Source organism: Melopsittacus undulatus, chromosome 9 (assembly GCF_012275295.1).
Source record: "Melopsittacus undulatus isolate bMelUnd1 chromosome 9, bMelUnd1.mat.Z, whole genome shotgun sequence".
Taxonomy (NCBI): Eukaryota; Metazoa; Chordata; class Aves; order Psittaciformes; family Psittaculidae; genus Melopsittacus; species Melopsittacus undulatus.
The window spans coordinates 11,261,105-11,287,004 of record NC_047535.1 but is presented as its reverse complement, the minus strand read 5'-3'; the positions used below and the strand labels follow the sequence as shown (position 1 = coordinate 11,287,004).

The 25,900-nt window shown below is 42.1% G+C and overlaps 1 protein-coding gene, 1 long non-coding RNA gene, 1 other non-coding gene and 1 pseudogene across 3 annotated transcripts; 1 reads left to right on the top strand and 3 right to left on the bottom strand.

The window, feature by feature from the left end:
- Window positions 1-334: 334 nt before the first annotated feature.
- On the bottom strand, window positions 335-1,310 carry LOC101880567 (olfactory receptor 10A2-like). Its single transcript, XM_013127308.2, is given in 2 exon segments — window positions 335-577; window positions 579-1,310. Coding segments are annotated over 2 exon segments (975 nt in total).
- A 6,331-nt stretch (window positions 1,311-7,641) lies between these two features.
- On the bottom strand, window positions 7,642-8,660 carry LOC101880736 (olfactory receptor 5B21-like; annotated as a pseudogene).
- A 14,964-nt stretch (window positions 8,661-23,624) lies between these two features.
- On the top strand, window positions 23,625-25,013 carry LOC117436674 (uncharacterized). The gene is made up of 2 exons (XR_004550004.1): window positions 23,625-23,695; window positions 24,227-25,013. It is a non-coding gene; the product is annotated as an uncharacterized lncRNA (long non-coding RNA).
- Window positions 25,014-25,613: 600 nt separating this feature from the next.
- Window positions 25,614-25,685, bottom strand: TRNAQ-CUG (transfer RNA glutamine (anticodon CUG)). Its single transcript has one exon. It is a non-coding gene; the product is annotated as a tRNA-Gln (tRNA).
- Window positions 25,686-25,900: the final 215 nt, after the last annotated feature.

The window sequence follows — 25,900 nt, the reverse complement described above, 5'->3', positions numbered from 1 at the left end:
TATGACTTTGCTGGAATTTTGCTGCAGGTGAGGTTTATGTGTGGTGAAGTCATGTGTTCTTATGACAGTGATTTGTTTTAGACATGCTTGAAAGCTAACCTTGTGAAGCAGAGAAAAAGGCTTAAACATTTTATAGTCAAAGTACGGATTTTATAGCTTATTTCTGTATTCTTTGTAATATTTTGAACATCTAAATATATTCATTTGTTCATTGTACAGATCATTTCTCAGCATTTTGCAACAAAACCTAAAATATCCAAACCCTTTACAAACTTTGAGGAATGCACCAATTCATTGATTTGCAACCTTTCAAGTGTGAACAATTTCCAGAAAATCAGTGAGACTGTCTAGGCAGAGATAACTTGCTGAAGAACTCACTTCTCCCAAATGTCTTCCTTAGAGCGTTCCTTACTTCTTTGTTTTGTAAGCTGCAGATCATTGGGTTCAGCATAGGGGTTACTACTGTGTAAGAAAGTGCCACCAGTTTCCTCCTGTTTGCCCAGAGACTGGACTTTGGCTTTAAATGTATCAAGCCAGTTGTGCAATAGAACAGTGTCACTACCACCTGGTATTTCTCACCAGGTGAAAAAAGCTTTGTGTCTTACTTCTGCAGATGGCATTTGGAGAATGGTGTGGATTATCTGGATGTAAGAGGTTGTTATCGAGATAAATGGAATCAAAACAGTTAAAACAGTAGCAATGAACACAAGCAGCTTAAATAAGTATGTGTCTGAACAGACCAGATCCAGAACAGGAGTGGTATCACAAAAGAAATGTTCAATCTCCTTTGAGCCACAAAAGGGGTAGCTAAATAGCCACCAAGTGGGTCATGCAGAAAGCAGAATACCAGCAATTCAGCATGCTATGACCATATGAAGACACGTTCTCCTGTTCATTGTTATGGTGTAGTGCAAGGGGTGGCATATAGCCATATGTTGGTCATATGCCATAGCACCCAAGAGGAAACACTCAGAAGTGATGAAGAATATGACAAAATAAAGCTGTAGGGCACAAGCAGAAAAGGAGATGGCCTTTCTCTCAAACAACAAATCGACAGGCATCTTGGGCACTATGTTTAGTGTAAAGCAAATTTCAAGTAAAGCCAGGTTTTTGAGAAAATAATACATGGAGGTGTGCAAGGCAGGCTCAGTGATTGCAACTATGATGATAAGAAAGTTCTCTGTCATTGTGATTAGGAACATTAGCAGAATTCCCTCAAAGAGGAACACCTGAAGAGTGGTGAGGTGGGAGAACTCCTGCAAAGTGAAGTAGATCTGGTTTCTGAGCCCCAGTGTTTCAACAGCTTCCATGTGAAAGTGAAATAACACAGCCTGTGTAAGTCAACCAGGAAGACATGAGAAGAAGAGTACAGGATGAAGAAAAATAATTAGCTTTTCTGAACCTGGTTCTATTATTTGGTAAGTAGACCTATCAAATACAACTGGGCAAATAACAATTTGTGAGGCACACTACAAAAAAACAACACATGGTGAAAATGAGAAAATAAGAAAAACCAATGAATTTCAGGACAGAAAAGCTAGGATTTTCCTTTTAGTTTGTCTGTTTTCATTTTTAATTAAGCTAAAATGTTGCCATGTCTACTTCATATTTCAGCTCAAATGGAATGTTTTCATCAACAATTCACTTTTTTCTGTGTGCAAAATATGAATTTCCTAGAGAACTGAAATTATATTCTCTGCTCTAAGAAAACAGTTTTCCACAGTTTTCTCACACATGTATGTATAGATGCAATACCTTGATTGTGTATCTTAATCCAGTTATCTTTACTCGTGTCATTACATGGGGTTTGCCATTCATTAACACAGAAAGGAGCAGCTACATCTGCTGCAGAAAGCAGTATTAGCTGGGAAATGTCCTCCCTGACAGTTTGCAGTTTGATTATCCAACCTGCACTTTGATTATCAACATTGATTGACCTTCCTATCTTCCTTCACAGCAAAGTGAAATTACAAGCCTGTGTTGTTATAAAGCACAATTCAGTATGTTACTATCCTGACCTATGTGTCCTCTGATCATCTTAGTGGTCCTCTTCTGGACTCTATTCTCTTTATCAATCTCTTTATTGTATAGAGAGATTCCAAACTGGGGCACCTTTCTTGATAGGCAGCCTCACAAGTGCTGAGCAGAGGGGCATGTGTCTCCCTTTGACCAGCTGGCTAGTTGTTGCTAACACAGATGGTTACTCCTCTATAGTGCAGGGACACACTGCTGTCTTACATCCAGCTTGCCATCCACCAGGAGCCCACATCCTGTTCTGCTAGCTGATCCTCTGACAGTCAGTCCCAGTCAGCACCTGTGCATCTTTTGTGCCATGGCCAGAATTTGGCATTTGTCTTGTACTTTATGAAGTTCCTGTGCATGGCCCTCTTCCCTGATCCCCACATTTCTGTCATCTGGAAACTCATGAGGGTATTCTTTCTCATGTCTTCCCAGTCACTGAATATGTGAAACAGCATTAGTATCAACCCATGAAGAATGCCTCTTATTGACAGCTACCAGCTAGACCCAGATTGTTGACCACTGCCCATTAAAGCCTTGATGGTTTAGACCATCCAGCTTAGATCTTTCCAGTTTGGCTACAAGGCTACTGTGTCAAAACTTGCTCAACTCATTAAATGACATCCACTCCTGTGCCTGCACCCAAACTGAGCCAGTCATCTCATCACAGAAAGTCATCAGATTGGTCAGGCATGATGTATTTTTAGTAAATCTGTGCTTGTTACACATCCTTTCTTGCTCTTTGTGTACCTGGACATGCAAACTGTGCAACTACTTTGGGGTTAGTTATTTTTTTCTTTTTTAAGAAGACCCATTTCAGAGCAAGGAGGAGTTGGTTGGTTTGGTTTGTTTGATTTTTTAAACATCCATATTTTTTCAAGTGAAATATTTTCCCAAATGATCAAGAAAAGCTTCCATGCTGTTTCTGCAAACAGCCATATGGTAAACATCAGCAGCTGAGATACCCTTACTGTCTATGAATAGAAACAACTCTCAGATGCTAGTTTTGTTCATTCTTCAGAGTAATCTAAAATAAGATAATTGCTAGAAGTACTTAAATCTCTTAATCTCTTACATCTTCATGAAGATCTTAACAAATAGCTCAGGCATTAGTGTGTACATAGCAGACACCTGGAGCTGTCAGATGCATTCTCTTCTAAGTTACGTTTTTTTTCCCTGAGCAATCTAAGCATTTTTCTCGCCAATTTTAATTACCTAACAGTATAGAAAATACTGGTATACCTAAATTTTTATGAGAAGCAATCCAGAGTTTCTGATCTGATGCCTTTGTTCATGATTTCAGGTACTGGGATATCTTTTTGTGCCTTTTGGGTAACACTGGACTGTGAATAGTTTCCTGTAGGATCCCCACAAAAGAATGAGGTTCAACTGTTCTGAACTGCATGCGATCTTCCATTGCTTCCCGAGCTAGGAACCCCTCTGTGGATTTATTACCAAGTACACTCAGAGGAAAGAACATCTCACTTTGTATTGTAGCAGACTGTGAACAATTGAAATTAATTAAATTTAACTTCTCTGTTGTTTTTGTTAATCTTACATGAGTAGAAGAAATAAAGTATAATTGGGTTAACATTTAAATTTAAACATAAAGTTTAAATAGTGAAGTATAATTCTTCATTTGAAGGTAATGGGAGGAGGAATATACCCTTTGCTAGACACCTTGTTTTAATTATTAATCAATTCTGTCTTGTTGGAGAGAAAAGAACCCCAAACCAAATCAGACCAGTTGTTTTAGACACCTCTCTGAGGCTCTGTATATCAGTTTCTGAAGACAGCTATCTTTTGTTGTCACGCAAGTAGTAGCATCGTGTCATTTAGCTAAGAAGTCTATTGTTGAATGGATAAATGCAGGTGAAATGGATCCTAATTGAACTACAGCTCTCCAGAAAGGTAGAAATTAAGTGTGAGGTTTCCCAAACTAATTTTTGAAAACTGTCCTAGACCCAAATGTTACAAAGTATTTTGTGCAAGGTAAGGAAGGAAACCTGGTAGCAAGTGAAACAGAGATTCACCATACCTAACTTCAGACACCTGTAGTCCAGTGGGTTTAATTGTTGTTGGCATATCTAGTGACTTTTAAATGCTGTAGAGTATCCAAGATACCTGCTTAGGACTGGCAGATATGATAGAGGTCCCCAGGAGACCTGTTCTGGAACATTACTGGACATCCTTGTCTCTAAGTTGGAGAAACATCAATTTGATAGGTGGATAAAGAACTGGCTGGTTGGCTGCATGCAGAGAGTTGTGGTCAATGGCTCAATGTCCAGCTGGAGACCAGTAATGAGTGATGTCCCTCAGGGATTGGTGTTAGGACCAGTCTTGTCCAACATCTTTGTTGGTGACATGGACAGTGGGATTGAGTGTGCCCTCAGCAAGTTTGCTGATGACACCAAGCTGTGTGGTTTGGTTGATACGCAGGAGGGAAGGAATGCCATCCAGAGGGACCTTGACATGCTTGTGAGGTGGGCTGATGCCAACCTTATGAAGTATAACCATGCCAAGTGCAAGGTCCTGCACCTGGGTTGGAGCAATCCCAGGCACAGCTACAGGTTGGGCAGAGAAGAGATTCAGAGCAGCCCAAGGAGAAGGACTTGGGGGTGTTGATCAGTGAGAAAATGAACATGAGCCAGTTTCAGTGTGCGCTTACAGCCCAGAAACCAACCGTATCCTGGGCTGCATCAAAAGGAGCGTGACCAGCAGGTCAAAGGAGGTGATCCTGCCCCTCTACTCTGCTTTCGTGAGACCTCACCTGGAGTATTGTGTGCAGTTCTGGTGTCCTCAACATAAAAAGGACATGGAACTGTTGGAACAAGTCCAGAGGAGGCCACGAGGATGATCAGGGGACTGGAGCACCTCCCGTATGAAGACAGGCTGAGAAAGTTGGGGCTGTTCAGTCTGGAAAAGAGAGGGCTGCATGGAAACCTCATAGCAGCCTTCCAGTATCTGAAGAGGGCGTATAAGGATGCTGGAGAGGGACTGTTCATTAAGGCCTGTAGTGATAGGACAAGGGGTAATGGGTTAAAACATAAAAAGGGGAAGTTTAGATTCTATATAAGGAAGAAGTTCTTTAATGTAAAGGTGGTAAGGTACTGGAATGGATTGCCCAGGGAAGTTGTGAATACTCCATCCCTGCTGGTGTTCAGGGCCAGGTTGGACAGAGCCTTGGTTGGCATGCTTTAGTGTGATGTGTCCCTGCCAATGGCAGGGGGGTTGGAACTGGATGATTTTAAGGTCCTTTCCAGCCCTAATTATTCTATGATTCTGTGGTCAGCTAAGATGCTCCTGGATGTTTCAAATTGCACTTAAAGCTTATGTTTGTCAAATGGTTTGAATCCTAAATTTTTACATATGAGCTTGTCATAGAGTCAGTCGTCATAGAGTACTATAATCAAATGAGACAGACACTTCTAAGGCATAATTCATCATAGAATCAAAAGTAAAAAATGTGCAGGTAAGTCAGGATGTAGAAATGCCTTTTCCATTTAGTGAGTATGCTGGCAAACTATGTGACTGACACATATACGGAGTTTGTATTGCAGTTATCTAAGTGTTAGTGAATGTCCGTTATAGTAAATAAAGTGATATAGAAATTTCTGGGCTGGGTTAATTTGGCCATACATACGTACAGTTCTATGTAGCAAGTGGTATCTATTTCTTTGATTTTTGCTAATCTTCTTTGCAATCACTCCCTCCTCCTGACCTGAGGGATGCTTCCCTGTAGCCATGTCTTGCTCTGCTAATTTCACGGAAGAGCTACATTTCCTTACTGTGATGGCCATTCCTGGGCCTATGTTGTCTTTTCTCCACTGCTTATTGCGTTGCTAGAAACTTTAGTGATGTGAAGCTTTGCTGACCACTTCTTCCTTTATTTTTTTTCTAATCAGGTGAAATGTAAGAACACAGATGACAGTCACAATTCCATAACCTACAGAAGATTTCTAAACAGCTCTTCCTATTTCCTAATTGTTATCAAGGAGACTAAAACTACACATGCAAAATGAACTAATTTCAGGATTGTAAAGATGGTCCTTTCCATTTTTCTACCTTTCCTTTACCAAAATCAGTGAAGTAGGCATTCCTCTTTAGAATATGTTGCAATGTTGCTGTGGGAGTTTTGCTTTCATTTTAAGGATTTAATTGTCAGTACAAGTATGGATAGTATATGAATTTTAGACTGAATGTCTGCATTGTGTGTTCTTCTGTATGAGCTAGCAGTTCTGTAGTGTATTGAACTGAGCCTTCTAGAGCATGGTTTATATTAAACATCCAGAATAGATCAGATGAACCACATTCAAGCAATGTTACTCACTCTCTTCATTTGCAGTCAAGAGAGTTCAGATAATGGTAATGAATAAACAGATCTACACCATAGGTGTAAAACCAGAGTAATCCAGAAGAAAAGAAAGAAATGGTTTATGTACTATAAATTGAGTTTCAACTTATTCAGCTGAATTTCAGCTGTAGTGAGGAAAAAGAAAGCAAGCAGGCAGGCAAGAGAATATGATGTGCAGTAATACAAATGCAGTTACATTAATGGATTTATTTTGCCTACTTTACAGTGTTCACAGAATCACAGAATTGTCGGGGTTGGAGGGGACCTCTGGAGATCATCCAGTCCGAACCTTTGCCAAGGCAGGGCCACCTAGAGCAGGTTACACAGGAACATATCTAGGTGGGTTTTCAATGTCATCAGAGAGAGAGACTACACAACCTTCCCTGTTCCAGTTCTCTGGCCAAACTCAATGGAAAGAAGTTCTTTCTTGCATTGAGGTGAAACCTCTTGTGCTTTAGTTTATGGCCATTGTTCATCATTCTGTTGCTGGACACCCCTGGAAAGAGTCTGGCACCACTGTTTTGTTACCTGCCTTTGAGTTACTGATCTACATTAATGAGATCCCCTCTCAGTTTTCTCTTCTCTATGCTAAATAGTTCCGGCTCTTTCAATCTCTCCTCATAAGAGAGGTGCTGCAGATCCCTGATCATCCTTGTGGCCTCCACTGGACCCTCTCCAGTAGCTCCTTGTCTTTCTTGTACTGAGGAGCCCAGCACTGAGTGCTCCAGATGTGGCCCCACCAGGGTTGAATAGAGGAGAATGAATAACCTCCCTCAACATGCTGGCCACAATCCTCCCAGTGCACTTCAGGATACACTTGTCCCTCCTGACTCATGGTCAGCTTGCCGTTTACCAGCACTGTCTGGTCCTTCTCAACTGAACTGCTCTGGTAGGTCAGCCCCAGCATGTGCTGGTACTTGGGGTTCTTCCTCCCCAGGTGCAGCACCCTGCACTTGCCCTTGTTGAACCTCAACAGATTTCTCTCTGCCCAAGTCTCCAGGATATCAAGGTCCCAATGAATAGCAGCACAGCCATCAGTTGTATCAGCCACTCTCCTAGCTTTGTATCATTAGCAAACTTGCTACTTCACTACACATTCATGTTCCTTCTCCATACCACCCCCAAGAGATAGCAAGATTATTTACCTATTTTGTTTCTCTGCTTATTTATTTTTAAGATATACAGCTATGTGTTTCCAAGCTTTATTCAGATTAATTATATTCACATGCCATTTATCTATGTTTGAACCTGTAACTTATTAAGGATAATTACCCTTCCTTTTCAACAGAAAGCAGCCCTCTGAAAATCAGCAATTTACTTGTGTGTTTCTCTAGAGCTTCCTTTACTTCTTTGTTTCTAAGACTGTAGATGAGAGGATTGACCAAGGAATTGAAAATGGTTTAAAAAACAGAGAAGATTTTGTTTGAAGATATTTGGATATCTTGATGAGAAAGTACATAGACAGTTAATATTGACTGGTAGAAAAGAATCATCACAAAAGGATGCTTGGAGCAGGTGGAAAAGGCCTTTTTTTTCTTCCAGTGGCAGAAGGAAGTTTTATGATAATGATGCAGAGGTAGGATGAGAAGGTCAACAGAAATGGAGGCAGTGAGCACACACCTGCCACAACAGAAGTGACAAGTCCAACTACATGAGTTTCACTACAGGAGAATTTTATCATTGTGAATGAGTCAGAGAAAAAAATATTCAATATCATTAGGCCCACAGAAATCTAAACTTGAGAACTTGAGATCAGGAATATTAGTATAGAATTAGATGGAAAGCTACTTACCTTACCCAAGATGCAGCACCCAGCTGGAGACGGAGCTTGCTGTTCATATGGGATGGATAGTGAAGTGGCTTGCACACTGCTACGTACTTGTTGTAGGACATCACTGCAAGGAGATAGCAATCTACAGCTGCCAAACAACTGAAGAAATAATATTGTGTAAAGCATCCGTTGACTGAAATACTTTTGTCTCCACACAGATGGCTAAGCAACGTCCTCAGCAAGATATTTGAGCTGTAGCAGATTTCCAAGCAGGCCAGATTGCCCAAGAAGTACATTGAGCTGTGAAGGTGTTGATTAGCCACCATCAGCACAGTGATGAAGATGTTTCCAGTAACAGTCACAATGTAGATTGACAGAAACAGCAGGAAGAGAAGAAAATCCAGTTTAGGCCATTCCCAAATCCCAGAAGCACGAACTCAACAACAACCGTTTTGTTTTTCCACTCTTGCTTTGTCATAACTTTTATTCTAGTGAGAAAACCAGGAAATGTTAGCACCAATGAAGACCTTGACAGTTTAGACTCAAGTAACGAGAGTTTCTTCACAGGATCAAAAAGTGAAGGATACAGAAGTCTTTTCATTATCAAACTTGTCAGCTGATCTCTATAAAGATTTCTTACATACTAAGAGTCACGTTACTCATTATTCCATATACTGAGAATAGCACTTAAAACTGAAGTAATGTCCATTCTTCTCTGGCACAGGGGAACTTTATAACATCTTTCCAGTCTGTGTAAGCAAATGAAAAATCAACTTCTTTCTTAAATGCCATCACGTGTTTTGCCATATTTATTTCTGTTGTGAAAAAAAGCAGTATTTGGTCTCATTGCAACAGTACCAATATTTCCATTGCTAATATGTACTGATGCATATTATATATTTACCATATATATCACTATAAGTATGTAGCATGACCTTTAACACTTACATATTTCTTATTTGAAGTAGGCAGAAAATGTTCCATCTTCCATCACTGAAAATAAGTATGAAGATCTGTACCATCCTCAGTATATATTTGCCCTACCAAAAAAAAAACCCAGACACACAAAGCACCCTCCAGTTGTTTCACCCTTCAGTTTTGTCCATGGTTAGAATGAAGAAATCCAGATGTAATGAATTTAATTCACCCTAACACAGACAGAATGAACCATCTTGTGAAAGTACCTATTTATTGTCACTGAGAATTCAGAGACAGTTTAGTTGCCAGACCCTTAATCAGAAAAATACAGTTTAGAAAAATACTACTGCTTGTCATAGTACTCATTTTCATCTCATGTTTACAAATCACCTCATTCTCTAGATTTCTTTATAAATTCCATTCTCCAAAACTCCTGAGGATTTGGTTGATGTTTTCTGGACTTGTTTAGCAGAAGAATACTAAAAAAAAATAAAATATTCAGTGGCCAAAACTCGATACAATACCATTGTTAAGGCTACTACTAAAGGAGCTGAACAGAAAATCTAGTCCTTTTTTATTCTGTATAGGTTCTTCTTGTCAGCTCTGTTCTAATCAAATGTGCATGGAGTTGGGAGAGATATTTGCAATGTATTAATGGGGTGCATTTTTCAGTCCCATGCACTTGGCAGCACAAATTCCAGCCATGACACTTCAGAGACTGGGAGGGACAAGCTTCAGCCCCAGGGCTCCCTACATACATCATCTATTACAAATACAACTTTGGTGGGGTTTTTTTTCAGTCCCTTATCTTCCCAAATCTAGCACTCCAATTTAGCAGCATCTATTTCAACCATCTTCACAAGGATTAATGTGGTCTAACTTGAAATATCTACATCTAAGGCACTCACCGCAGACTGCTCCTATAGAGAGAAGTAAGTGCTTTGGATTATAATCCATCCAGTATGTTTGTCAGTCTACTTTGTATGAGATAAAAAAATATAAGGAAATTATTTATTTTCTTTCAATTGACCATAACAGGAGTTTAGGTGTTAGCTCAGAAGCCAGTTTCTGCCATGCAGACTGCACCTCTATTTTGATGCTGCTTACGACATTGAGGCAATACAAAGAGGTGACCAGACACTATAGCAGTGCAGGCCACATAAGAATATGCAGCACAGTGTGCAGTTCTGGTGTCCGCAACATAAGAAGGACATGGAGCTGCTGGAGCAAGTCCAGAGGTGGCCATTAGGATGATCAGAGACTGGAGCACCTCCTCTATGAAGACAGGCTGAGAAAGTTGAGGCTGTTCAGCCTGGAAAAGAAAAGCTGCGTGGAGACCTGAGAGCAGCCTTCCAATATCTGAAAGGGGCCTATAAGGATACTGGGGAGGGACTCTTCATCAGGGACTGTAGCGATAGGACAAGGGGTAATGGGTTTAAACTGAACAGGGAAAGTTCAGGTTAGATGTAAGGCAGAAGTTCTTTCCTGTGAGGGTGGTGAGGGGCTGTAACAGGTTGCCCAAAGAACCGATGAATACTTTATCCCTAGTAGTATTTAAAGCCAAGTTGCGCAGAGCTTTGGGTGCCATGGTCTAGTGTGAGGTGTCCCTGCCCATGGCAAAGGGGTTGGAACTGGATGATCTTAGGGTCCTTTCCAACCCAAACCATTCTATGATTTTATTGTTCTTTTATTCTATATGTTTAATTCACACACTATTAAATTTGTACCTAGCCTCATGTAGCTTTTTAAAACTCCACATGGAAAGTGAAGAGAGAATGGGCAATGTGAGTCTTGCAGTATAAGGACTGTCACCTGAAAAGGCTATGGAAATTCTCAGGAGTGTCAGTCTCTCTCTACTAAGAGAGTTACACTGAGTATGTAGTTGATTTTGCATTTCCAGATTTCTAGTTAAAATAATGTTAAAGTGTTCAAAATTAGGTCAGATGGCTCCATATTCTAAGTATCAAAGGAGATTTCAGTCTTCTTTTTTGAAACCTTGAATGTTTACAACACTTTCTCAGTAAATAAAATACTTGAGTCCTAGCTGCCATGTAACTCAAAGATTCATTACCTGCAGCTCCCTTAATACCACACTGTACCCTAGTGCCTAGGCTATGGCATGATTCATCATAGGTTCTCCTCCGTGTCTGTCTTACGGAGTTCTGCCATGAGGTGGAAAGTAATGTTCATGAGTGCTGAGTGTTCCTGAGAGCCAGGAACTCTCTATTCACAGTGATGTTCTGTGCACATTGTGTTCAACATAAAATGCATTATCTCTGCTGGGGAAAAAGGGTAGGCCACTAGAGGAGATTTTACCTAAGTCAGGTGAATACATTTGAGTACCTTGAAGGCTTGTATCTGGTGCTCTTCTGAATTAAGGAAGGGAAAACAAAATTAAGATTTTATGAATTACAATTCTTCAGAAGTATTCATGTCATACAATATAACCCCAACTCTGACCTCCTTTTGGATATTGTTTTAACCAGGCGTCCCACCAGCATTTAGGCTAAGAAGCATCTTGCCAATACAGACAGCATCTTCCTGATGGAAGTTTCCAGTGACTGGAAAAGGGGAAACATAAACACCATTTTCAAAAAAGGAAAAAAGGAAGGTCCAGAGAACTGCAGGCCAGTCAGTCCCACCTCTGAGCCTAGAGATCATAGAGCAGATCCTCCTGGAAACTGTGATAAGGAACATGGAAAATAAAGAGGTGATTGGTGACCACACACATATTTGCATGTTTCTCCTTCCTGGAGCTTTTCTTCATGCCTTCCTGTGAGGGAACTCAGTCAATATTGACACAAAATTTTCCCCTCATCATCTGCTTTAGAGCAGAAATCTATCAGTGGAAAGCACCAGTTGTGGTTTGGCCAATAAGAGGCTGTTCTCTGAAATTGCTAATCTATGCCCTCAGGCTGTTTGTGAGTGCCTGCATCAAAGGCATATTGTAAAGACATCATTCAAATGGGTTGTGATACAATCCCCTTTAATTCGGTATAACAGCTACTCAGCTCTTGTGCATTAGGTATGTAGATGACTTTGGAAAATTGAATAGTATGTGTGGGGGATGGAGAAAGCAAAATATTTTTGTAAATTTCACTGCAGTATTAACATATTATAAACTTTAACTAAGAATGTTATTGGGAAGGTTCTACCCAATTGATAGGTTATTTAAGATTTCGTTAATAAAACCATCAAAGAAGATTTTGTGTTCATACTCAAAAACATATAATGAGTCACAAGAGAATTCTGAGTTCATCTTGGCTCCATCAAATGTGGAAGTTTATTAAAGACAACAAAAAATCCCACTGTGAAGATCAATCTCTTGGCTTCCATATATGTAGTCTTATATATAAAGAATATAAGAATAATGATGAAAAGAGAAGAAAGCCTGCAGAATCCATGCTGGTTTCCACAGCGTGATGTGGGCAAGTCTAAAAGACCTTGGTCCATAACTGGCTACCATGGATGTAAGCCTGACAAAGGAGAGTGTGAAGAAGAAAGTGAATGAAGAAATTATGAGAAGATAGATTTATGACTTCTTGTGTTTTTCTGTCAGTGGAAATAACTGCCCATGTGCCAGACTAGAAGGCTCGTTGGTTACTGACATTATGCCAGTTACAGCTTTGTCTGAAAGTCCCAATATTTTTTAAGTGACAAGACATTGAACAAACTGAACAAACTGCATAGACAGTGCTCCCCAGGCCTAAAAATCCCCTACCTTGTAAATCCACTGGATCACCCAAGATGCAGAATATAAGAAAACTTGTGTGAAGATTGTCTGGTTGCAGAAACTGATCTGATGTGATCATAAGCTAATGCCATAGTTCAGGTGTAGGTAGTTTAGAACAGCTTTCCCTGTGCTCTGTGATCTGCAAAGTAGTTTAAGTATATAAATGTATATCCAGAGAAATAAAAGTAAGAATTAGGATATGTCTCTACAAGACAAGGAAACAAGCCAAGGTGCTAAGCCAAAAAATAGCATGTAATCATCTATACTTCTTAGAAAAGAAGAAAATTGTCTTGTGCCTAAGGCATACCAACAGTGATTGAAACTGAGATAAGACAATTTAGTTTTTTTTACAGGAAACATTACTGAAATGCTTTAAAGGCTGGAATTTTGAATAAGTTATCACATAGAGATTGGATCCAAGAATTAAGGTAAATAATGTATCTTTACAGCCATGCATGGAAAGCAGTTTTTTTCATTTTTATATTACATTTTAGTATTTGCTTTCCCGAAGATGCAGCGTGAGTCAGCTATGGAAAAGCAAAATGGAACATACATTATAGAATTCCTCCTTCTGGGATTTGGTGATTTACCTGACCTTCAGGTTCCTCTCTTACTGCTCTTTCTGGACATCCACATGGTGATAATGATGGTGAGCATTCTCATCCTCATGTTGGCAGTGGATTATCAGCATCTCCACATCCCAGTGTACTTCTTCCTCAGTAACTTGTGCTGCTTGGAAATGTGCTATGCCTTCACCATCCTGCCCAAGCTGCTGGTCAGCTTCCTGACAGGTGGCAGAAGTATTTCCTACAGCACTTGCATGACACAGTTTTAGATATTTGCTTTTAGTAGTATATTTAGTAGTGTATTACTTCCTGACAGTGATGTCAATGTTCAGTACTTAGCAGTATGCAAACCTTTACATTACATCACCCTAATGAGTCATAAACTTGGCACAGGACTAGCTGCAGGAGCCTGGGTAAGTGGTTTTATGATCAGCTTTTTTATCACACGGTTGATGTCACAAATGGTCTACTGTGATCATAGTGAAATGGACCATTTCATCTGTGATTATCACTCTGTGATAAAATGCTCCTGTAGTGACACATTTCTGATAGTTTTAACACCTTTGATGTTTGCTACATGTACTATGCTGCCCTTTCTTTTCACTATAGCATTCTGTATTTTAATCATCATAGAATCACTGAATCGTCGAAAGGTTTAGGTTGGAAGGGACCTTAAAGAACATCTAGTTCCAACCTAAAATGTAAGACATTATACTTCTTTTCAGCTGTAAGGAGGTCTGAATGACAGGAGAGTCGTTCAGCTCCCTAAACATAGTCATCAAGTAATCATTTGATACCTTAGATCATCCAGGGAAACTCCATGGGGCTGTCAGCTGTGCCTAAAGTTCTGCAGGAGACACATATGCTTCTGTATTGGGAGCAAGAGACCAAATGGAGCACCATAGGACAGTTCCAGAATTCCTCTCTCATCCCCATGGTAAGCAACCAATACACAGCTCACTGTTGGAGTTTTTCATTTATTTACATGTCTTTGTTTCAATTGTGTCTGAATCCCTCAGCACAAAGCCAACCTACCTTAATATTGAGACCTACCTTAACCTATCTTCAGGCCTATGACAATTAAAGGTTCTTTAATAGTCAATATGTCTCTATAATTAATATTGAGTGATCCTCTCAGTTTGCCAGGTTTGTGCTAGGATGCTGTGGTAGGAAAGTACCTACCACATGCAGAAGAAAATTACATGTAGGGATGTGAGGATGTGTCTTGCTCAGATACTCTGAAAGTTTACTTGTATTATGTTTGTGGGCTGAAACAGAGAGACTAATTTCATTCCCAAGCAAGCTGCCGTGGATAGATTCTTATTTGTGCTGCAAGTGTAAATGGTGAATATTGAAACTCAGAACCTCGCATCACCTGCAGTACCATTTTCTGTATGCAGACCCGGTTCCTCTAATGTTGCAGAGTTTTGAGATAACTGTGCAAGATCTTGGTCCATCACATTAGCTGCTCCTACTATGACCAAATGCAGTAGGTATTCAGAGATCTTCAGAACCGCTGCTATTCACATCACAGAAGATAAGGGCAAAGTTGATCTCATGTATAAGGCATAGGAGCCACTGCAGCTTATCTGAAGAAGCAACCTTGTACAAATACCAGCAAATAGCTTGGGTGGAAGGTCACAGCTAAATGTGTCACTCTACAGTGTAGATATGCCTAGATATGAAGACTCCCTTTCTATCCAATACAAAGACATAGTCACTTTTTGGGTGTGATTCAGCTCATCCTTAAGCAGATACCCGAAATCATCTTCTCTTAACAGTGTCCTTACTGTATTTGCTAAAATTTCTTTAATGTATTCCAATATTATTTCATGTATTCCAATATTCCAATTAGATTGGATATAAGGAAGAAGTTGTTTACTGTAAGGGTGGTGAGGCAGTGAATGGGTTGCCCAGGGAAGTCATGAATGCTCCATCCCTGGTGGTGCTCAAGGCCAGGTTGGACAGAGCCTTGGTTGGCATGGTTTAGTGTGAGGTGTCCCTGCCCATGGCAGGGGGGTTGGAACTGGATGATCTTAAGGTCCTTTCCACCCAGACTATTCCATGATTCTATGAATATACACTGTACATTGCAAAGAGTGCCATTCCTTCTGCTTATCTCTCCCTTCACTCATATGTGTTTTGGGAATAATTATAGATGCTGGAGGGGACTATTTTTCTAATGAAGCTTTGACCTGGGAAGATACGATTTGGGTTTTCATGCTATAAACACAACATACTCCTTTCTCTGTTTTCTGAAATGCTTTCTTCTGAGAACAGAGATAAAACAATGTTATGAATCAGGTATACATAGGCAGAATATTAAGAGATTCGTGAACTGAAACATTTATTGTAGAACTTATCTTTCATACAATCTGAATTGATACTCCTATTTAAAAAAATATAAACACAATGAAAGACAAAGATGTAATTTGAAGATATCTGGTGGAAACTTGAAATCTACATATGAAGAACATTTTTTTAATTGGGAGGGGGAAAACAGATGTTTTCTGCTGAAATGTAAACATTGTGAAACTGCGTAAATCAGGAAATGTAAAAATGGTGAGAAAAAAAAAGGAAGGTAACTGGTGTCACTGAAATGCTTTAGAAAACACAGAATGATATGTGCTAGGTGGGTTAGCAAGGAGTTTGGAGCAAACCCAGCCTTGACAACCATTTTGAGGACATCAGTTAGAGACCAGTTTGTCCTGTTTCCAAAAGAACTGGGTCCCAAAGGAGTTACAAGGAATATGTGAGTCAAGTAATTCAAGGCAGCTGTCCTATCTGATTGGCCTCACATGTTTGCTAGCAAGTAAGCCAAGGGAGGTGTGTTCCTTGGGGATGGATGTTCATGCATCAGATGCCTGCCATTTTCTGGTGGGTCATGGATAGATAAACCCCTGCAGATGTCTACAGCTCTATTCTGTGGATTCCTAGCATACAGTTCCAGGATTAGCACTGATCATATTTTGTGAACTCCAGATTTGTCTATTTTCTGTGTTGTGATTTTGGCTACGTTTTCAACATCAAAACAATTACGATGCATTGATGTTCATGAGGACTTAAGCCAGTAGTAGTAACTGTAACCCAGGGATAGCTGTATAGGCTGGCACTTGTCACATATCCCTGAACACCGGAGATTTCAAACTGGGTTGAGATATCTTCACTGAACTGTCTGTGTATTCTGAGTTATCTTCGTTAAGACTTCTTTAGCATCTGCAAAATGAGGGGTGATGGTTTTAAACTAAAAGAGAAGAGATTCAGACTGGACATGAGGAAGAAATGTTTTACAGTGAGGGTGATAAACTCCTGGTACAGGTTGCCCAGATACTCGGTGACTGCCCCATCCCTGAAGACACTCAAGGCCAGGTTGGATGTGATTCCTGGCAACCTGGTCTAGTTGAAGATGTCCATGCTCATTGCAAAGGGGTTGGACTAGATAACCTTTGAGGGGCCTTTCCAATCCAAAATATTCTATGATTCTATGATTGTATAATACTTTAGTGTAACTTCCTCCATAAATAGAATGCATATTTATGCATTTCAAGCCATCTTTTGATTTTTTTTGTGAAATAGATTCACTTGGTTCTGTGTCAGAGGTTGTGATTTGAAGTGTATATCCCTAACATTTGTGAAATGAGGCCCAAAGACATTGTGGACAGACTTTTCTCTCTACTTTTAGACAGTGACAGAAGAACTGCCTTTGAGCATCCACATCATGAGTGCATGCGCATTTTACTGTTAAAACAACTTTCTTCAGTAGAGAGGAACTCATACCTTGATCTCAGACAAAAAACGTTTACAATGACCCTTTGACAGAACAATTTCTATTGAGCATCCCACTGGGGACACTTGTAGAAGAGTGATGGGGGTTCAGTGATGGGCAATTGGCGAGCTGGGTGAGTATTGCAGAGGTGAGGGAGGTTGGATGGGGAGGTTGGATGGTTCAGCACTTCAGGGAATTGCTCAAGGCATTGGCATGACGAAGGGGGGATGACACTGAACAGAGACAGCAGGCAGGGCTGGGACAACTGGGAGCAGTAAGCTGTCACCACTAGAGAGCTGAGGAGCACCCAACTGTTCTGGAAACTAGGAGTGGAAGTTCAGGGGTTACAGGGGCAGGCTATAAGGCACCACTGAAGCAGTGGGGTCTGGTGGAGTGGGGATTGGTCTGGAGCAGGATGGACTTTGTGAAGAAGCTGGATGCCATCTCGGCGCAGCTGGACTGCTGGGGGCCTCCAGTCTTGGCCAGATTGTTGTCAGGTAAAGTGAGGTGGTGAAGGCTGTGTTTCAAGACAGAGCAGCAGCACTTGAGCCTAGGGCACACAAGGGAGGAGGGCAGCCCCAAGGCTGGGTTAGCAGTGATGTGTGGACCAGACTGGTATATCTTTGTTCAGGCACTGTGGGCAGCATATTCAGATAAAGTGGGAGACCTCCTGAGGGGTAACCTGATGCTGTTGGTGCATTTCCCTGAACAGGTCAGACAAATCTCTGATCCAGCAGGACTGTTCAATGATGTGTCCCTATAATGGGATGCTGGTAGACTGGTCTTACACAAGGGTCTTGGTTTTCCTGGAGCATTGATAGAAAATCAAACACTAAGAGTTGAGAAAATTTCCCCCCTTTTCATGTGACAAGCACCTTTGCTGTACAGAATCTCAGGAGTCTGGGTGTCTCCTCTCCACACCCTGCAATGACCAGAAAAAAAGCCAAGGCAGGCAAGGCATGGAAAGGTCCTGCAGTGGATCAGCACCCAGCTCCTTTTGTTGACAGGACACATCAAAAGGGCTGCTGGATGAAAACTTTCATTCCTTCGTTTTCCTGGAACCACATTCCAGTCTTCTGCTCTGATCAGCCCCTCAGGAAGGCCACTTAGACTTCTTGCAACACCTCCACCTCTAATAGCTTCAGCTGGCCCAGTTAGAATTCCAGGTAACTTTACTCCTGTGGCTTTCACACATGTAATTTTTATCCAGGAGGTCCACAGAACAAGTAAACTGTAACATGGTTTTCCTTGCTGCTTATTCTGTGCACAGTCATTTGAGTGGCTAATAGGAGAAATAGTCATTGCAAAAGAATTTTGCTAGACTTCAAGTTTTTAATGAGCATATGATGCAGACTTCAAGTTTTTAATGAGCATATTCTTGTTTCAGGCCTGATGGTGTAAATTAATATACTCCAAATTAACTCATTAAACATCATTTTTCAATAGGGGCAGATGCTGTCAAAAAAACCCAAACTATTTTATCTTTGTGGTCGAGCATCTCATGGGCTATGTGTCTTCGGCTGTTTCAGGCATATCTGTCTGTCATAAAATAGCCCCTCTCACCATTTTTAGAAACCTCACTGCATAGCAAATACAGTGACAACTCCAATTCTCTCTGGTGCTGTTCTTGTAAAATAACCTGCATATGCAGATGTGAGGCAAAATACATAGTTGTAACAAAAATCATGACATACATAAAACTATTAAAAAAAAGGCACCCAAACCAAACCCAAATAACACTTTTTAACGTTATGAAGGTGGGTTTTCAAACTCTTTCTCTTGACTATAAGATACACCAACACAACCAACCCTGGACACATTCCTAGAGACAGGCATATGATGAAGAGACAAACAAACCACTACATGAGCACCATAAGATAAGATCAAAGGTGGCAGTTAGTGATGGCACATGTCCAAGAATTAAACAGACAAATACTAGGCAGGACAAATTAAGCTCATGTAAAAAAATATTTGATAGTTAGACAAGCAGGTAAATAAGTATTTGCATAAATGAAGAAAAAGGCAGAACAAAATTTAGTGGATAGTGAGCTAGCTAAGTTATGAAGAACGCAAGTGTTATGCACACACAGACTTTTTTCTTTCAACAAATGAATAATTATAGAAACATTGGAAATATTCGTCAGATTTCAACTTTACAAAAGCATTTTGAGCAACTTAGTTAATGTATTAAGATTCAGGAAAAATGTCGACGTTTGCCAGGTATGTATTTTTTTTATTTCCAAACATTTTCTTCAGCAATACGCCAATACATGTTTTTAAAATAAAATGCTAATTTTAAGACATTAAGTATCTATGAACAAGCTAAACCATTTTGCTTCAGGATGAGTGACAGCAACTAACAATAGCCAAAATTAAAATGGAGAATGATCTGACTTGTCAAGAAATATCAAGAGGAACAGGTAGATACACTAGATAACCACTTACGATCATTGTCATGCTGCTTTCTCTAGTCTATAGGAGAGAAATTCTGTGGGCTTGCAAAATATCTAGTTGAAAAATTAGATTCTCATGCTATTTCCAGGAGGTCTGAATTACTTTTTCCTTCCTATGACCTGATCTCTGCTGTGAGGATGAATATAAGACTCAAAGAATTTGCCTGAAGTGGGAGGAAAATTCAACAAGATGAGGTTTAATTTCTTTGTCTTCTTTTGTTTTGAGGGGAAGGCTGTACCAAGCACCAATAACTAGTAGATTTACTGTTTTCTGAAATTCCCAGCATGTTACTTTAGAGGTGTTTGTGCCTCAGAAGGAAGGCCTTCATGTTCTCCTAAGGAGTAATCTGCACTAAGCTTATCTGTAGAAATGTAACTGCAAGCTCAGATCACAGGTATAATATATGAAGCTACAGAAATTATCCTTGAATATTGAAACAAGGGGAACACAAAATCACAGAATGGAATATATAAACCTTTAGAATTAGTTTTAAGCAATGTTAAGTTCAATGGCTTTGTAACAGTAGCAGTGGAAAATTACTGAGGTGCATAATACATAGAAAAAAATAGAGTACAGATAGAGAACATACTGGCACAAGATAAATTGTTATAGTTGATGTAGTCATAAGAAAAACTTTCTAGAAAAACAGGACACAGGGATAAGGAGTATCTGGGAATAGCAGGTGTCCAGGATAGGCTACTGGTAAACTAAATGATAAGTAGGAGGATAGGAGGGTTACTACGTCTCTGGTGCTAACGAACCAATTAAACTGGTACAAGCATCTACTGCGTGTGCTTCAAAGGCTGCCAGAAGTGATGAAGATTTTTGGAAGAAATAAACGACCCTCAGAGACCACCACCATAATTCTGTATGCATGCAGGGAGCTTTCTGGAAAGTGATGTAATTCATACGTAGCCTCATGAATATGTATGTATGCCCAGGGACTATATAAGGATGGCTTGTGTAGCAATAGAGAGACACACGTTAGGAGGAGTTATCCCCCATGTCTCCTGGCGCCGCAATAAAGAATACCTGCTTGTCAGCTTGAAAACTTTGTTGGCAAGTTTGTTCTTGGAGTTTTCCTCGAATCAATATTCCCTTGAAGAAGACTTTTCTGACTTATATTTTAGCTGCTTACAAGCTAGAAACCTGGCGTCAGCTCAATACTTGTGATCCATCTATAGTTGGTAGTGAAGAATAAGCCTACCTGCAATTTACCTCCTTTCTTCCTCAGACAGGGGTTAAGCGCAACATCCTCCTCACAGAGAATTTAAAGAAAAATTTCCTAGACCTTCATGTAACAGAATTCCATTGAATCAAATTAAACCAAAGCCAGAACAGTGGTCAGGATGTTTCTAATCAGGGTCATCATATACAAAATTAAAAAGCCTAGAAAAAGAGGAATAAACAGTTCAGAAACATTCCTGTATTCCAAGGGCAAATCAGTCATTATTGATACTGTTTCTAGTACAACCCTGTGCAGCAGCAGAAGGCAGAGCACAGCACAGAGCTCCCCTCCACTCCTAACACCTTGCCATATGTAGACAACACACTGCCCACTGTGAAAGCCATAAGGCATAACACTGATGTAATAAGGGCAGAGTCTAACCCAGTTGTAATGACATTCACACTGTCCCAGGAAAACATGTGGTTATGAGTTTTTCCCTCTGGTTGCATTAAAAAGGCACTTTGGGGGGAATGAGCCTATGAGCTCTGGAATCCCAGGCTTTCCTGAGGCCAGGACAGTATGTTCACTCAAGTCCACAGCACAGTGGCTCATATTTGCCTGGAGTTCAGGGGTTTTCCCAATTCTTTCACATCATGATGACTCCCAGCTGCTCTGGGAGACTGATCCAATGTCTCACTGAAGACTGAAACGTACGGAATGGGCCATCCCATCTCTGAGTCAGGAAAAAGAGACGTGAGGATCTGGCTCCCTGCCCTGAGCCTCTCCTCAAAAGCAGGTCATTCAAGCCACTGGACTCTAGAATGAAGTTGCTGAGCAAAACAGGTCAATGGGTCTCTCTCAGGGAAGGATGCAGCATCTCTTTGATCACACTCCTATGCGTATTTTTCCTTGTTTCCCAAAAGTTCTTAACATCCCAAGCTGAGCACAGACTTCTGCATGGAAGAAGCCTTAGGGCCTGGTTAAATCATCAAGGGTCATAATAAGTATGAAGATCCCATGGAAAAGTCACTTGAAAGAGACCTGCTTAGCCCACAGGTCTGGTACCTGTTGTTTTCAATCTCCCTCTGTTATCTGGGCTTGCGGGTGGAAAATACAGGCTGTGGCTGATCCTGATAAGCTGTAAGTATTGTTCTCCTGGCCCTCATTCCTGCTTGCAAAAGGCACCAAGCACGAGCAGGTTCTAGAGGCTCCAGAAAAATGTCTTTCAGTATGCCCCAGCTCTCGGCACCCTTTATATCTGAGGCCATTTTCCAAGAACTCGCACATGGTAGCGCCTTAAACAGCCAATAGCTTGCCTTTCTACAGTGTAGGGTCCTGACTCTACTTTTTACCTACCCTATACCTCTCAAGGCTGAGAATTCTACCAAGATATGATTGCTGCTGACCAGGCAACCTCCTGTCTTGACCTCTCTGCTAAGTTCTTCTGCACTAGTAAGGAGCAGGGCTAGCAGTGTCTCTCCTCTGATCAAATTCTCCATCACCTCTACAAGGAAGTAGTCCACAACAGATTCCAGTATTATCCTGGACTGCTTTTGGTTTGCTCTGTCACTTTGTCAGCAGATGTCTTGGTGGTTGAAGTACCTTGTTGGGGTCAGGACCTAAGAGAAGGCAATGCTTCCTAAGGCTTTGCCACAGACAGTTTTTACTGCCCACCAGCTCAGATAACAAAAGGAGATTGAAAATGATAGGTAGCAGGCCAGTGTGTCAGGCAGCTCTCTTTTAAGCGACTTCTCCATGGGATCTCCATAATTATGTCCCTTGATGACTAAACCATGCTCTAAGACTCCTTCCAGCCATGGGCCTGGGCTGAACGTGGGAAGTGGGGAACCTGCTGGAAACAAGGAAATCAGCACTTTGGAGGGTGATCAAAGAGATGTCGCATACTTCCCGAAAGGAACCCACACACTCATTGACCTGTTTTGGTCTTTGATGAAGCTGGCACCTGAAGCTATGAGCTCTACTGTCCCTGACACATGTGAGACTGAGGCACCATCTCCACTGAAGTCAACAGCAGCGTGGCTCATGTTAGCCTACAATTCCGGGGTTTTCCCAGCTTTTCCACATCACAAGGACTCCCAGATGCTCTAGGAGACTGATCGGATGTGCCCTTGTAATTTGAAATGCATGGAATTCTGTACCCCATTGCTGACACAAAAAAATGTTCTCCGACCTCCTGGCCTCCTGCCCCACACCTCTTCTCAAAAGCAGGCCATCCAGGCATCTGGTCTCTGGAATGCCCTTGCTGAGCAAGAGGTCAAATTGGTGTGAGTCTCACTCAGGGAAGATGGTGGGCATCTCTTTCATCACAAAACCAAGTGCTCATGGCCATCACTCCTTCCTGGAGAAAAATTCCTTATGGTGCACAGTGGTCCTTCCTTGCTGTTGAGATTTGCCACATCCCTGCCGAGATGAGGTTTACCTCGCATATGGTTTTGTGCAGTCTTGACCTTCTGACTGAACTTACTCTGAGTCTCCTGTGTTCCTACTATGACCTGTGGGAAGCAATGCCTCTCTATGTAGCCCGAGTGCCTGAAAGGAAAGCACTTGAGAGCTGCCTTAAGATCTCCCTCACAGCTGTATTTGAACATGACTGACAACTGCGCTCAACACTAATATGGCAAAGGGATGGAAACACACTCCAAATATCCTTCTGCACATGCATGAGACATCTGAGTTGATTGATTTTACAAAGACAGGGCAAAGATGAGTTGTTCATCGATAGAAACGGGGAGCACAGTATTTCAGATGAAAGAGGCAAGGGCTTCATCACCAGCGAGGCCTTGGCAAAAAGCAGCTACTACATCTTAAATGCTTCATGAGCAAGGAATGTTGATTCCCCCCAGGGCTCTGGAACACAGCATAAAAGCCTGCTCTACTCCAGGCTCTGCATCTTCCTCTCTTGCTTCCCTTTCCTCTAAGAACAAGGTAAGCCTCAGTCTGCTCTATCTCTCTCTGTGGACTGAAGTTCTGTGCTGGTGCCTACTTAGGCTGATACTGGGCTGCCTCTGCTCGGCGCTGCAATGGGAATAGTCAACCCCTGAGACTTCTGTCCTTTTCATGGAGGTGACTGGGGGGAGCTGGGAAGAGGAGGGTTTTCCAAGCAGAAAGGATCAGTGGGGCTCAGATGCAGGGATGTCTGCTCACCAGAATTTGCATGTCCATCAGATTGTCTCTAACCAAATGGCCAATGCATGCAGAGCTGTCTTCAATGCAGCACTGTTTGCTCTGGAGATGGGGTGTGATCAGGCAGTCCACAGGGGCTTTAACCCCAGTGAACTGGGTCCTGTTACAAAAGGGGCCAGTCTTCCAGTTCCATGCAGCCTGCTGGGGCACTGAGGGCTCTGGATGTTGCAAAGTCACTGCATGTATTTAAACCAAGATCTACCCGCAGAGGACGAAGAAGACAAGGACACGCTAATATTGAGGTTTGTGCTCCCTGCCTGCTCTGTGTTTCAGCTTTGCCTCGCTCACCGAGAGATGTCTTGCTTCAGACCATGTCCCCCACGCCCCTGCGGCACCTGTGGCCCAACGCCACTTGCAAGCAGCTGCAGTGAGCCCTGTGTCGCCCGCTGTGCTGACTCGACCATTGCCATCGAGGCTTCCCCGGTGTTGGTGACCCTGCCGGGCCCCATCCTCACCTCTTTCCCGCAGAGCACAGCCGTGGGATCCTCTCTGTCAGCTGCGGTTGGGAGCGCCCTCAGCACTGGTGGGGTTCCCATCTCTTCTGGGGGCTCCCTTGGTCTGGGGGGGTCAGGCCTGTGTCTGCCTCCCCCTCGCTGCAGTTTCAACTGCTGAAGCTGGCGGATCATCCACATTGGAGCCAGAAGGAAAATGTGCACCCTGTATGAGCAGGAACATGGCCACGGTTTCCAGATGAGCTGGGTGTCCTCTTCCCACCTGCCAATATGGTGCTGTGCCTCCTGCTTTTCACTGCAGGGCAGGCCTTGCTCTACCTTCTCTGGCTCTGCTTAGCCCTGAGCCCCTGAGAGAAAGGGCTCCTTCTCTTTGGCTTTACTGAACCTCCTACTGATGTGGGGGGAGTTGCGGAATCAGGGACTGCTCTTGGTGGCCTGGGAATACCACCAGGTGGAGCAGAATGGGAAAAGTGAAGCGCTTTGTGTCCAACTTGTCCTTTGGAAACTGGTGGTTCTCTGTGCCTCCCTGAACCCTGCAGACATCTTTCTTGGTCTCTGTTCTGTGCCCCTGCATTTGCTCCTTCTGATTAAAGACTATGTGCAGCATATCTGAAGACTCGTGGTGCTTTGTTCTCCTCCCCCTCCACTTAACTACCTGCTGTGCAAGGAGAGAGCTGCTGTCTCTCATGACATGTCCCAAGCATGGACTACTGCAATATATTGCTGGAGCTCCCTGAACTGAACGAGTAGCAATTGGCAAGGATCAAGTTGGCAAAGAGAAACAGAAAAGCCCCAGAGAAACTGAGAGAGCAAGAAGCAGTGGGCAGAGTTGGAACTCTGGCTGCTGCCAGAGGCATTGTTGGTCAAAGATGGGAGAAGGTTGCTCAGGGAGTTGAAGATTCTCCATCTTTGGAGGTGTCCAACATAGAATCAGGCAAGGTCAGGAAAAATGTCCCCTGCTTGGCCTGGACTTTGACTTTCTGATTTACACCTCAGGTGTTGCATGATTTGATGAGAAACTCATGCATGCCCTCACGCAGGAGCAGCCAACATGTGCAAGGAAGCACAGAGGGTGCAAGGAAGCACAGTGGGTGCAAGGGCCAATGATCCAGATCAGAGTGTATGACACAACTGACTCAACAGCAAAAGCAAGGCTGTCAAGGTGTAAGCATGCTGAGAAAGGTCTGAGGGAGACAAAACCTTCCACAAGGTCCCACTGAGATTTGAACTCAGATCGCTGGATTCAGAGTCCAGAGTGCTCACCATTACACCATGGGACCTGTAGACACATGCTTTATAGGTCTTTGTCCTGCAGCCACCCTCCCTGAGACATAGGCTCCTGGCTCAGCCTGATAGTCTTTCCATGTCCCTGGCTATCAGTCATCAAGAGCAGCTTTCCTTCAGGGACGCTGGGCACATTTCACTCACAGAAAAGGTAGTGGCACAGCATTTTCTACAAGTCTCGCAGACCCTCTCTCACGAGGCACAGGCTGGT